General features: G+C 60.6%; 1 protein-coding gene across 6 annotated transcripts in view; it reads left to right on the forward strand.

Annotated features, from left to right (window-relative positions):
• The first annotated feature begins 5,634 nt into the window (after nucleotides 1–5,634).
• The window catches only part of PHRF1 (PHD and ring finger domains 1), a 34,512-nt gene continuing 26,092 nt past the window's right edge, over nucleotides 5,635–14,054 (forward strand). For 2 of the 6 annotated variants that reach the window (XM_012525638.3, XM_012525643.4), the window contains exons 1-5: nucleotides 5,643–5,762; nucleotides 6,071–6,185; nucleotides 7,050–7,198; nucleotides 10,043–10,158; nucleotides 10,597–10,695. In XM_012525638.3, the coding sequence (XP_012381092.1) occupies nucleotides 10,065–10,158; nucleotides 10,597–10,695 (193 nt within the window). In that variant the 5' untranslated portion in view covers nucleotides 5,643–5,762; nucleotides 6,071–6,185; nucleotides 7,050–7,198; nucleotides 10,043–10,064. Of the gene's footprint in view, nucleotides 5,763–6,070; nucleotides 6,186–7,049; nucleotides 7,199–7,245; nucleotides 7,598–10,042; nucleotides 10,159–10,596; nucleotides 10,696–14,054 lie in introns of those variants that run through there. The other 4 variants (XM_012525642.4, XM_012525639.4, XM_012525640.3 and 1 more) reach the window with 4 other exon arrangements.

Raw genomic sequence — 14,054 nt, forward strand, 5'->3', positions numbered from 1 at the left:
CAGGGCAGCTGAGGACACAGGGGCTCCCCGAGGGTCACCCCACTGCCAGTCACTCCCCAGCACCCCTAGTTCTTCCCCCAAAGGCCACCCACAGACCCCTCCTGCCGGGTGGGATGTGACCCCGTGAGGAAGGGCCCTCGGAGACCAGCCCTGGAAGGAGTCCCTCTTTTGGGGTGACAGCACTGAGCAGATCCAGCCCAGGTCAACCCCAGGGGCTGGCAGGTGCTCTGGGCCCCCTCCAGCATCCAGCAGGTTTTCCCAGTGGTACCTGAGATGGGCCAGGGGCCCCACCCAGCACCCATCTCTGGGAGGGGCACATCTCTGAGTCCACAGGTGCATCCTGCAGGGTTTCCTCTGAAGGGAACAGGAACAAGGAAAGGGCCAAGTCTGTTTAATTCCCTCCTGCAAAAGGGAGGTCCGGCTGGCTGCAGGTCTGACCTCACACTGGCCTGCCCAGGTCTGCCCTGAGCTGGTGACATCTACACAGCGTGCCACCTTGGGACACACAGGAAGAGAAAGTTCCCTCCAAGGGGGCGTCTGGCCCGAGGTGAGCGCCCGCATGGCCGTCCTGCTCCCCTCACCCATTCGTGCTAAGCGCAGACACGCAGATCTCGTCCACGGGGCGTCCCGAGTGGCCGCCCACCCGCGCGCCGCACCCGGGTCACCGTAGGGCCAGGCCGTCGCGCTGCCAGGGACAGATCAGCCGCTGTCACACGCACAGTGGGTCCGGAGCAGCGCAGTGTGCGGTGGGCAGGGGCTGCCCTGCGCCTGGAGAACGGCGCGGGGCGGGCGCCCCCTCCCTCCGGGGTCCCCACCAACTTGGGCGTCCGAGCCACGCCGCCCCTGCCCAGCCCCACCCCGCCGCCGCCCCCGGGAGGGCGGCCTCGGGGTGCCCCCGCCCGCTGGCCCGGGACCCCCCGCGCGTCACCTGCGACCCCGGCTCTCAGCGCTACTTCGGCGGCTGCGGCCACCCTCCCGCCCTGCAGCCCCGAGCCCGGCCTCGCATGCAAATGAACCGGGCCCCGCGGCCAATGGGCGGCCGCGCCGGGCCCGCCCTGCCGCGCCGCAGCCAGTGAGCGAGAGGGGGCGGCCCCGAGCCCTGCCGCGCGTTCCTTTCGGCACGTCGGCCTCGGGCGGGGCGGCCACCTGCAGGGCGAGGGCGGGGCCGGGGGGCCCGGGGGACGGGGGGCCGGGGGCCGGGGGGCCCGGGGGGCCGGGGGGCCGGGGGGCCGGGGGGCCCGGGGGGCGGGGGGCCGGGGGGCCCGGGGGCCTCTGACCCCGCCGCACTGCGCTGCCGTGCCCTCTCCCAGCCCCACGCCCCCTCCCCAGCCCCGCGCCCCGGCCCCTCCCCGACCTCTGGGGCCCCGCCTCCGGGAGCCCGTTCTGGTTCGGCCTCGGCGCACGTAGCCCCGGCCTGACCCGGGAGGAGCCTGGACACGGCGCCCTCGGGACGCACGTAGCACCCGCGCCCGTCGGAGCGAACTCTTGGGCGGGCCTGCGAGCCCCAGAGACGTCCGGGGCGGCCTGGAAGGTGGGGAGGGAGCAATGAGCGACCCGCGTGGAAGCCCCAGCCTCGACGGGCTTCTGCTGAAGGCCAGTGCGCCCCGCGTGGGCTCTCACGCGCGTCTCTGCCGCTCCGACTGCTCCCCCACGGCCCGAGGCCCGGCTGCAGAGGGAGCAACGTCCAGCTCGGCCTGCATTGCCCAGCGACCCCCGGAGTCTGGGTCCCACCCCAGGGACGCTCCGCCACGTGCTCCGGGACACTGCTCAAATCAAGGGAAGAGATCGACGCTGCACCATCCTAAGGATCTGCAAGGCGGGCTTCCCACGCAGGTGCCAGGTGGCGGCCACAGAGCCGGCCCACGGCCCCCTTCTCTTGGCACTGCCCGCCGTGCCTCCACATCCGAGGGGACCCTGGAGTCATGGTGTATCTCTGCCCCAATCAGGCAAGAAGGTGCCTGCTCCCCTTTTGTTCCTGAGAGGGGGGTCCCCATAAGCCCCTTTATTCTCCCTCCCCCAGATAAGCAGGACCCCACCCCGCCTTTCTCCCAGACGGTCCCCCTAACTCAACCAGGCACCACCTGCCTCAGAGCCCTGACCTTTGGATTCCTGGCAGTCCATGGGCCCCTAACAGGCACCCCAGTCAGCCTTGGCTCAGCCTTGGCCCTGAGCCAAGGGCATGGGCGGCTCCCACCCTGCCACTGCCCTCCCACTTTGTCTTCCCTGGTCCCCAGTGACTCCGCCCCCCCTCCCCCAAAAGTCAGCAGATGATCTTCCCACTCTCAGGTGAATGCCTGTCTTGGCTTAGAGCCCTTGTGGGGGTAACAGCGCAGGTATGCCCAAGGCACCCCACCCTGCCGAGGACCTCAGGAGGGTGGAAGTGGGGAAGGAAGGGGGTGTGGCCACGTGGAGACTCCTAGCTCAGAAGTCAAGGGTCCAGCAAGGCCTGGGCAGGGTGGGCACCAAAGGATCCCCTAGGAATCGGTGTTTGCTGGGCTGACCCTGTAGGCTTAGAAGTGACAAAATGAAACAAAAAAAAAGCATGGACAAAAACCCTTTATTTTTAAATTGTGTTATATACTTAAGATAGAATAAAATGAGAATATAGGAAAGTATAAGAAAGGAAATATCACTGAGAAAAAAAATAATTTGTAAGTTTTTTAAAACGTAGAGTTAGCTTTTTTTTTAAAAAAAGATTTATTTCCCCCCTTGCGACTTGTTCCTTTCTTTGCTGTCTCCTCTCTGTTTCTATTCGCTGCATGTGTTTTTTTTCTGTATCTGCTTGTCTCCTTTTGTTGCGTCATCTTGCTGCGCAAGCTCTGGGCAGTACACCGGCCATCAGCTCTCCGTGGACGCGGGCCAGCCTGCCTTCACAAGGAGGCCGCTGACGTGAACACAGGGCCTCCCATATGGTAGACGGGAGCCCAGCTGATTGAGCCACAGCCACTTCCCACTTATAAAGTTTTAGTGTACATTTTCCAGATTTTTTTTTCTTGCATATATATATATGTACGTGGATTGGCAAAAATGGTATCGCACTACTTTATCTCACAATCTCCTTGTTTTCATTAACAGTATATTATGGGCCTCTCTCCATCCCTTAGAATAAAGCTATAGCTTCAGGATGTGATGCCCAGAATTTTGGGGCATGGCATGACTAGGGGGTGGACAGCAGAGGCAGAGGACAAGATGATGCCACTTCCAGTTCCGATAAACCTCTTGTCAGGGTCCTTCCCTTGTCTAAGAACGCAGCACTGCCTGTGTCCTCCTGTGGCTCTGGGAATTTGGTCCTCCTCCTCCTCACAGTGCCCAGCCCTCTACTATCCTGCCCGGCCTCCCTTGGGCATCCACCTGGCTCTGGAGACTCCCTACTGCAGCGGGTAGGAGGTGGGCCAGGAGCTTACCGAGCCCTGCATGCACCTGCAGACGTGATGGCAGAGGAGGGGCTGGCCAGGGCTGGCCAGAGCACACGTCCAGGAGCCAGCAGGGGCTTGGTGCAGGCCTGTGTGTGGGCAGTGTGCACATGTGTGACTGGTGTCAGGAGAGTGGCCTGCCAGTGTCCACGGGAAGTGACAGTACCTGTGTGTGGGGGGAGCGAGAAAGGGAGACGTCTGTGCCCTGGCTGTGTGTGTGTCAGGACAGGCGGGAAGTGCTGATATGTACCCATGCTGGGTTGCACCCAGCCTGCCTCTGGGCAGCTGACACCTGAGCGTGGGTCATCTTGGCTAAGCAGGTGCACAGTGCCTGAGGATGCCTGCGAGGAGGTGCGCTTCTCACCAGCCCATCCGCTCCCAGGAGCAGCTCTGAATGAAGGTGGGCGAGGCCTCTGCCCTCAGACCTCTGCTCTGCAGTGACTGGCTGGTGTGTCTGAGGAGGCAGGTCACATGTGCACAGGAGGGCCAGAACATGCCAAGACCCAAGAGGGAGGGAGGATGTGATGGTTATGGTGTTCAGGGCTTGGTCAAGCCAGCTCTGGCCTGATGTGTGTTGTGGGGATATTTCTAGCTGGATTTGCATATACAGTCAAATCTCCCTTCTCCCTCCTCCCCATCCTGTCCCTGTGGCCACAGCACCCCCACCTCTTCCCTTTGGGCAGAGTGTGTCCTCAACAAACAAATGGGACAACCCTCTCAACTTACTTCCCCTGCCAGCTTCTGCCCCACCTGCTCCCTCCCCTTTGAGCAAAAGGACTTTTCTCCCGTTTTCGAACCACTCCAGCAACCTGCCCAGTGATACTGTCCTCTGGTCCCCAGCAGCCCAAACCAGCCCCTCCCTGACGGGCTCCCCTCCATGGCTTCCAGCGTTTGGTGGTTTGGAGCTGTTTGCACCTCAGAAAAACATGTTCTTAGACCTAAAGTCCTATCGCTGGAGTCCTTTATAAGAGACTGAAATTCAGAGAGAGCGAGCCACGGGACGCAGGAGCTGACGGTCGAGGGAGAGGCCGGGAGAGGCCGCCAGGAGCACTGCCCCGGGACAGAGGAGCCCAGCAGGGGATGGCGGCAGCTGGCTCAGAACGCCAGGCTTGGGAAGAGCCCGCGGCCTGGATGAGGCCTTGACTTGGACTTTTTCTAGCCTCAAAGTCGTGAGCAGATCAGGGCCATGGCTGGAGCCGACCCCTGCATGGGGTTTGCTTGCGCTCCAGGAAGCTAAAGGCAGGGGCGCATCGCCCGGCTCCTCCAGTGCCCATGGCCCCCTCTGGGGCGCCTTGCCTTTGCCACCCCTTCCCTCGGCTCTCCCGCCTAGCAGCCCGCCTCTCAGGCCTTGGCCTTTCGGAGCCTCATTATGCGTGAGCCCACCAGTGCAGCCTCTGCGCAACTCCAGGGGCCCACCCTCCGCCGCCTGGTCCCCCCACGGGGCCTGCCCGCCCTCCCCACGCCTGGAGGGCGCTCCGTCCTCGCTTCCCTGCGCGCAGTCTGTCCCCACGCACACCTCCGCAGCCCGCTCCCCGGCCCCGCGCACCGACCCGCTCCTCCGAATTCCAGCCCGGGTCACCGCTGAACAGGCCAGCCCTCCCGGGCTCAGACCCCAGGGCACGTCCACCCTCTCACGCTCCACGCGCGCCCGCCGTGGACGGCGCTCACTGATTACGGGTGCTCCCGCACGCGAAGGGACCGGACGCGGAGCTGCGACCGCACCTGGGCTCCAGCAGGTGTGTCTACTAGCGACGCGTGCGGCGAGGCTGCTCGTCGCGCAGCCGGCGACAAAGCCGACCCTCCGCCGCCGCGCGAGCCTCCCACCCGCCAACAGCGACCCCGCGGGGCCGCCGGCGCGGGGCGGGGTCTCGGAGGGAGGCGGGCGCGCGGGGGGCGTGGCCCCGGCGCGGGCGTGGCCAGCGGCGCGAGGGGCGTGGCCCCGGCGTGCGGCGAGGCTCCTCCCACCGCGCAGGGCGCGGGGCGGGGGGCCCGGGTCCCTCGGGCGGGGCTCAGACTCCACAGGGTCCTCAAGGACTCTGGTCTCCTTGGGCCGTGGGTTAGCACTAAACAGTGTGTCCAAGGGAGAAGGACTGTCCCAAGGTTTGAGACGCCCCCACCACCAGGACTGCCCCTCTCCGGCCCTTCAGGCCTCCCTTCCCCGCCCGAGTCCCAGTGGTTTCCGCCAACGGGCGGGGCGGGAGGCCCCGGAAGTCGGATCCGTGCACTTCCGGGTCAAGGAGCGCGCGGCGACGGCGGCGGCGGCTGTGGCCGTAGCGTCTGGGCCTAGTCGCGTTTCTCGCTCCGGCGGCGGCGGGGGCCGGGGAGCGGGGCGGTGCGCGCGGTTCCCGGGTACGTGCGGGGCCTGTGCCGCTGCGGGGTTCCTGCCGCCGGCGGGCCGCCCCCGGCGCCGCGCGCTTTGTCTGCGGCCTGGCCGGCGGTGTGAGGCCTGCGGCCGGCGGGCGGGCGTGGGCGTCCCGGTCGAGGTGGGAGGGCCCTCGGCCTGCGGGCGGGTTTCCGGGGCCGCCCGCCTTCCTGCCCGGGCTTGCGGGGACGTGGTGCGGAGCCCGCCGCCTCGCCTGCAGTCACCCCCGCCGCCCCTGACCGCGCTCGGCTCGCTCGTGTGGGGAGGGTGTGACTCTCTGCTAACTTGTTTCCAGCTCCTGGTCGGCAGTGCGTCGAGCGGCCTCCTCGGCACTTCTGCGGGCCTGTGTGGTTGACGGGATGGTTCTCGCATTCCTTAGCTCGTGTAGTCTTCACAACAGTCTCTCAGGAGTAGGTATCGTTTCTGTTCTGCAGGTGAAGAGAATGGAGCCCAGACGAGTCAGGGGACTCGCCAGCACCCCTTAGCTACTGAGCAGCCCTGTGTTGACTTGACCCACGTCCCCTGTGTCGTCCTCTTACACCGTCAGGTTTTTAAGTTTACGCTCTTCTTATTTCGACAACTGCGGAAAGGTAGTCTGCTCAGTGAAGTTTTTGTTCAGCATGTGACATCTGTGGTCACCTGGACAGATCTTGAGGCTGCAGCGAAATTTGACTTGGGACTTAGCACACCTGCTCTGTCCCCTCAACCACTAAATTTTCTTTATGGGAAGAACGTTGAATCAAAATAACAGTAGCTGATGTCTTTTCGTCAGTGCTTTCTGCCTGGCTGGGTGGTAAGGCCTTGACACAAGCAGCCGGCTTAACCCTGGGCAGCTCTCCAGGATAGACTCTTGGTGTCCATCTCTCAGCTCTCTGAGGCCTTTGTGGAGCCCTAACTTCTTGACTTCCATTGTAACTTACTTTTTGGGGAGAGAGCTAATTACAGGAAAATTGTACAATACAGAGTTCCCCTAATCGGTTCCCTCAACGGGCAGTCCCTATTAGTAACACTTTGCATGAGTGCGGTGTAATTTACCATCTTGAACTCTAGTTGAAGCCTGTGTGCCAGATGATGACAGATGCTAAAGTTGGCCAGGAATGGCCTGCCTGTAGTCTCATTCATTGCCCATGACGGACGGTTCTGGCCCTGCCGCAGCTGTCAGTTTATTATGTGTCAGAAGCCTTTTTGGTTCTGTGTTGCAATTGCAAGTGCTTTGGGTCTTTTCAGTTTGAAAAGAAAGAAATAATCTTTTCTGCCTTTCTCTTTCTCCTCAGTCACCAAAAACTCGGTGGCTGTCGCTGAGCACAAGAACCTCAGTGCCTGTCCGTCCCAGAGCATTTCTAGCACTGCCAGTGGGGCAGCAACAGTGAAGGCTGCAGGCTTTTCTACAGAAATGCTTCCTGGCCCTTGGTCTTCAGAACATGTGAGCGGAGATGGGGGTGGGAACCAGGACAGGCATTCCTGAGCTGGGCTGTTGGTGGGCCCCGGAGGCCCTAAGCAGGAAGGCGCCCCTTACACAGGCTCCTGGCCAGTGGGTTCCCGACAGGGAAAGGAGGTGGCTGGTAGTCGCAAACTGTGGTCTCTTTCTTGGCCTTCGTTCAGAGGTGCTTGCTGTGGAGGTACCTTCAGGGACTGCCTGCGTGCTTTCCTGCCTCCCTGCTCCCTGCTGGCAGCGACTGTTTTGTGATGGTCCATGAAGGGAGGTGTACGGTCTGGTGTGTCCTGGACTGTCCGGTTGCTGTGGTTGACGGGTGTGGAGGCATCTGGAGGTCTTCCTCACTGCTGTGGAGCTGTGCAGGAGGCTCCCAGGACTTGCCCACAGGTGTGTGCGTGTGGACTTCAGTCTCACTCTTTGCCGGTGTTCCTGGCTAGCTTCTATGAGCCAGACCCGGTCTGTTGCGGCAGTGCTAAGGCAGGCCCCAAGTCACAGTCATCCAGGAGAAGGTCGGGTTACTAGTTCATAGTTTTGACCTCGTGTGTGTGTGAAACTCTTCATGACTGTGAGGATTTACACTCAGGCGGTCAGACCTAGAGCTCCCCTCGGCTCTGCTCTGCTGCCTCCTGGGATGCCTTGGGATTTCAGTTCCTGGTGTCTTGGAAGCATTCCCTGGTTGTGAATGTATTTCATATCCCTGGGTGGCTCTCCAGGCAGGGATGGTGCCGCACTCCCAGGCGTGCTGTGCTTGTTGGCACCGGTGTCCCGAGGCGACACTGGGGTCCGGTTGTGGGAGTGGTCAGCTTTGACCAGAGAGTTAAAGGTCCTCCAATCTGAAAGCTGCAGGCCCTGCTAGGTCTCACCTTCGTACATCCCACTGGGCAGGGGTCACCCTCCTGGATGATCTGTCTTTTTGTACATTCTCCAGAGTCAGAGTCTCCAGCAGGGCATGGGCACAAGACAAGCAAGGGTTCTACTAGGGTAGGGCCAGGGGGAGAGTCCCTGGCTCCTGGACGGCATGTCTGGTCATTGCCATCCCGCAGCGTCTGCAGTGATTACTAGGTGGCCGGCACGTTGTGCCATGTTTTTGGTGTTTCCAGATGACAGCATTGGGGCAGGTGTGACTGCCAGATCGCCTTACAGGGAGTGTGTTGCTCTCTGCAGTCTGCAAGGCTCATTACACAGGAAGCAGGAAGTCCAGGGTTGTGTGTTCATGGGCCAGGAGGCTCCATCGTGGACTGAGACCTTTGTCAGCAGGTTGGAGTGATGGCCAGGGCCTCCATCAGGGGAGCCAGCCAGCAGGCCGGGGCTCTGGAGCGGGGCTGCCTGGGTGTGCTGTCGGTGGTGTTTGCACCAGCTGCCTGAGCCACACCTGGTGCCCAGTCAGCTGGCCTAGGCAGAGGGCTTGGAGCCCTGGGCGGCAGGGGTAGGCGGGAGCAGGATGCAGGCTGTGGGCCTTCAGGCAGGCAAACCGACGGCTATCCCTTTTTCCAGGGTGGTGGCGTCAGAGGGGTAAACCAGGAACGGGCGTCTGATCCCGGTGTTTCCTTCCATTAAGTGTCTTTCCCTGACATTTTTAGTGTTTCTGAGCTAAAAATGTTAAAGTGTAACTTTACGTAGTGCTCTTGCCTGAGGCAACTGGGGATCTTCCAGCTTCCGAGCAGTCTGTCCGGTCCTCATGTCCTGTGCTCTGAGCCGTCACCGCCTGCTGCGGGATGTGGGTGTCTATTATTCCAGATGATGGGCTCTGTTAGGGTTAGGTTAGCTGCAGTGCAGTGACCATGGTGCCAGCGAACAAGGGGAAGTGAGGAAGCCTTCGCACAGCTCTCATGTCCGAGCTGAGGGCCACGTGTAGGTCCGTCAAGCAGCCTGTGACCCTCTGCCCAGGTTCACGCTTGTCACCCATCTTCCCTGGCGTACGGGTCAGGGACACTCCCTGGAAGGAGCTTCTGGTTTTCTTTTAATTGAAGTGCACCAGGTTGGAGAAAAGCTGCTGCTTTACTGGGATTAGCACTTGACCAACTGCTTCTCAGTTTACTCTTTCCAGGGAGCAGCAAATTATGGCAGTTTAAAAGTTTCATCAAATTAATGTGCACTCTCTCTTTTAGAATCCGGGGGCTTTGTAGCCCATCGTTGTTGAGTGGGGAGGTGAGGGACCTGCCTCAGCCTCCTCAGGAGACCAAGGTGGTGGTCATAGCACCCTCCCCTCCCCACGGTCGCTGTGGTGCATGGAGCTCACTGCCTGCCGGGGAGAGGCATGGGACCTGGGAGGGAGGTCTCGAGCAGGAGCCCGGCCCAGTCCCTCAGCACGCCGACCTTGGCCAGGAAGCCGTGGCCTAGCCCACGTCCCCCAGGCTCTGGCTTTGCTGCTCCCTGCCTGCACGTTTCCTTTTGGGCCCTCTTCCCCCTGCCACTGGGATGGTCTTGATCAGATTTACGTGTTCTTCAGCTGTGAGCTGTAGGGGGCGGGGGGCTCTTATCATACCTGGTGGAATGACCAAAGTATCTCCTCCTTTCAGAAGTGACTGGCCCTGGACGAGAAAGCAGCTGTGTGCAGTGATTGTCCTTATTTGGGGACCAGGTTGGAGATCTTGGGTAGAAAGAGGTGTTGAGGAATTGGAGTAGGACTGTGTGGCTGCGATGGTGCGGTCGTTTGTGTCAGCCTCCTTTCGGCGGCCTTACCAGGGGACAGGACATATGTTCCCGGTTAAAGAGCAGGGGCCCAGGAAATGACGGTCACCAGAGACAGGGCTCATGGTAGTCAGCCTCACTCCAGAGAGGGCTTTGCAGCCTGGGGACAGTTAGAGAGTTTTTGCCTCTGGTTGATTACAGAGCTGAACTCTAATGTCCAACGATGGATGGTGACAACCTGGATGAGCTCACGGACCGAGGCATCGGGCGGGACGGACATCTGCGGCCCAGCTCTGCCAGCCTGGCAAGCGACACTGGTAAGCACTGCCCTGGGCTTGGCGCGTGCACGTGGCTGTGGCCCTGGGGAGCAGCCGCACGTCCCTGCGTGTTTTCTGCATGTGGGTGGCTCTTGGGCCTCTGGGAGAAGCAGAGGTCCCTTTGGGGGGTTTTCTACATATGTTTAATTTTCAGCTTTCAAAAGAATTAAGAAGAATTATTCTCTGATTTTAAAATTGAAGTACTATGTTTTTTTGCCTCTTGTTTTACCCTAACGCAAGTAATAAGTAATACAAACGTATTACCTAGGGACCCTTTCTCTGCATCTTTCCGCACTCGGTCCCACCTGGCCATCCCAGGGCAGCCCCAGTGGCCCGCTGGCTGGGTCCTCTGTGCCTCTGTGTGTGCAGGCCAGCCCTCGCTGTCCGCACTGCACTGATGCTGCCCGTGGGGCCTGTGCTTCTACCTTTGTTGTCTAGAAGAAAGCAGTGGCGGAGGCAGCGTCGACTGCGAGGATGGCACGGAAGGGGAGGACGAGGAGGGGGAGTCTGCCAGCGAAGACCTAGAAGACCGATCCGGTGAGAGAGCGGTGTTGCGCGCGGCACCCAGTGTCTCTTCACGCAGCCCAGGTGCTGCCAGTCAAGTGTCCTGTGAGGTTCTGGCCTGGATCGCAGCCTAGCTGGCGTGCGGGAGGTTAGAAGCAGCCCCTTTGCGCGACTGGCCTTGTTCCCAGGCACCCTGTCTCCGGCAGCGACGTGCTGCTGGGAGGGAGCGACGTGCTGCAGTCCTTTGGCAACACACCTCAGTAGGTCTCTTCTCTGGCAAGGGCAGGAAATACAGGAAACTGAGCTGCATGTGTGTAGTCTCCAGGGAGGAGTGTGATGAGCCTGGAGTTTCTGGCAAGAACAAGCAGCAGGGCCTGACTGCAGCTCACAGCCCCCCGAGCAGGAGGCCCGGTTTGTCGATGGGTCAGTGCCGTGGCTCGCTCTCCTCGTCCAGCCGGGAGAGAGCTGGCAGAAGTGTAAAGTGACGTCATTACAACTGGATGGGCTGGGAGCGGCTGTAGCTCTCTGCTTGAGCACCTGCTTCCCATGGATGAGAGCCTGGGTTCGATCCCTAGGACCACCTAAGAAGAAAAGAAAAAAACCTAGTGGGGAAACAGTCCTCAGCACATTTGCATGGGTTGGCGTCAGTGCCCTTGGAAGTCTCTGCAGTGGGCATCGGTGCCTGACGGCTGAACCACCCCACTCTGGGGGTCTCGTGCCCCCTCCCTCCCCTTTTAGCCCCTGGGCTGTTGCCCTCTCCCATCCATTGTGGCCCTCACTCTTAGAGGGACGGCCACCACTGCCTGGGCAGTGGCGGCAGGCACCTGGCTCACCAGTACTTGCTGTCTGGTGCGGTCACAAGTCAGGAAGTACACATCCTAGGGAATCTCTCCAGCAGCCATGGTCCCTGGCATCCGAATGTCCCCTCACGTTCGGGAAGGCGCTCATAGCGGAGGAGGCACTGCGCGAGTCAGGTGGGTTTAGAATTTTGTGTTGCAGCTGCGTATTCTTCCCGAGTTAGATTCTGAACTCTGTTTGTAGACCTGGGCTTCTGTCCTAGATCTTGGGTTCACCATGTAGCTCTTGTGCTTACTTCCCAAAACTGAGCTGTGGCACCAGGCTAATGCACAGCAGGCCTCAGGAGTGGGCACGTGGCGTTGGCCAGAGGCTGAGGTCGCCCAGGGCTCTGTCGGGTCAGATGACTCACTGACCGTACTTCCCTTGAGCCAGGGTTCGAGGGTCTTCTGGGTGCCTGAGAACGGGGATGTGCGGGGAGTGGGGGGTGGGCCCGGGAGCCAGGGCAGAGCTGGGGCGGCGCCATCCCCATGGCCTGGAGCGCCCCACCTTGCAGCAAAGACAGTTGAGCAAGAAGCCAAGAGAAGACACATGGGCGATGCAGGGAGGGGGTGAGCCACGGGGACTTGGGATGGTGAGGAAAGGCTTCCCCGGGAAAGGAGCTGCGAAATCCCTGGCAGTCAGACTGGGCGTGGGGCCTGGGGCACCCAAGACCGGAGCTTAGAGGCGGCCGAGTGCCTGCCCCCAGCAGGAGAGCGGAGGCGCCACGGGAAGGGAATGTTGGCTTCCAGACTCGACTGAACCAGTAGCCGAGCAGAATCGAGCACCTCCCTGGTGCCTCCGTCACTGGTTTCTAAAGCACGTGAGGAAGAGCCAGGGTCTCTAGCTGGAGAGAAGGACGGTTGGCTTTTGACACTGAAGTGTCTCCACAGGAGTCTTGACAGGCCTCTTTCCAGGTTCCCGTCCCCACAGTGGCCTCTCTGCCTTTTCTCGTTGCTTTTCCCGCCCCGGTGCTCCTTCCTGAATGCCCAGTGACCACACAGCCAGTGGAGCTCAGACCCAGGCCTCAGTGCGCCGTGGGGTGCCGCGTGGGGGTGGGGGTGGGGGTGTGGCCACTGCCCGGGTACAGCCCCCCCTTCTTCTTTGGCACAGTGGGGGCTTCTCTCCAGCTGGCGGCCGCTGGCCTGGGGGTCTGCTGGGAGGCTGAGGGCCTCGTAGTTCAGAGCGAGGCCCCACTCTTTTTTCTTGGCCTGCCCACCTGTACCAGGTGTCGGCCTCTGCCCACATGGGGAGCAGGTGACTGGCCAAGGGCTCCGAGTGTTCCAGCGCTCATCTTCTGACCGGTCCCTTTTCCATCCACGCCACATTCTGCCTTCAGTTCTTGGAGCCCTTAGTGTTTGGTCGTGAGAGGCGAACTCTCCGGCTTTCCCTGCAGAACAGGAGTGCTCCCTCCGTGCCGTCTTCCAGGGTTTTGTGGAATCCTCTCACTACTATTTTTTCCCGTAGTGACATGTACAGTCTGATATGATCAATTTTAACCCCTTTGGAGTGTGCATGTCAGGGCTGTTGATTCCATTCAGAGTGCTGTGCTCCTGTCAGCATCCATCACCAAATCCTGTCACCCAAACGGAAAATGTGCCCCTCAGGCAGTGGCTCCTCCCTTTTCCCTGGTTACCTGTATTCTGCTTTCTGACTATGAATTGGCAAATTCTGATTATTCCATGTCAGATCCTGCAATACTTCTCCTTTTGTGTCTGACGTATTTTGTGCAATATGATGTCTTCTTTTTAGGGCTGAATAATAATCCATTGTATGGCTAGATCATGTTTTATTTACCCGTTCACCTGTTACTAGTTTCTTCTTGCTGTATAGCAAACAACTACAACTTGGTGACCGAAGACAACACCTTTATTTCCTCACCTGCCACGGGCCGGGAGCCCAGGCACAGGTCAGCCAGGCACTCTGCCTGGGTCTTCTGCTGGCGGGGGCTGCCCCCAGCTCCCTGAGGCCGCCCCTCCCCACCAGCAGGCACAGCTCAGCTTCTCGCGTTTTCCTCCCGGCGAAGCATCTCTCCAGCTTCACCAGGCCTCCTGGGGCCGGCACAGTCACTGGGTGCTGTCTTGCCATCACCACAGGTGTCGCCCCTCAAGGCGACACCAGCAGGCAGTAGTCGGGTCTTGGAGCTCTACCTGCCTTTGTCTGTGTGAATTTATACGCTTTTTATGTTAGTGACATTTTCCTCTCCTTTTCTGCTGGTTAAACCCAAGTTTTGGAATATTTAGAAGTTGATCAGAACTGTGTGGCCAAATTGCTCAGTTAGGAGTCCGTGTTCTGTGCCTCCCAAAGGACCCTGGGTGGAGGTCCTTTCCGAAGGCAGGCACTGAATCGTCGTCCTGCTGGGGAAGGGATGTTGAGGCGCTCGTGGGCCTGGCATGGCTCCTGGGGCTCTGCCTCACCATGCGTGGTCTGAGCCGACGTGGCTGCCCAGCATCCCCGCAGCTCCGAGGTGGCTGCCGTGGGAGAGGTCGGTCTGGGTGGAGGGCCAGGGCATTCCCTCCTGGCCCAGGAAAGGGCTTCTCGGGACCGAAGCTCCTGGC

This window comes from Dasypus novemcinctus, chromosome 10 (genome assembly GCF_030445035.2).
Source record: "Dasypus novemcinctus isolate mDasNov1 chromosome 10, mDasNov1.1.hap2, whole genome shotgun sequence".
In the NCBI taxonomy this organism is placed as follows: Eukaryota; Metazoa; Chordata; class Mammalia; order Cingulata; family Dasypodidae; genus Dasypus; species Dasypus novemcinctus.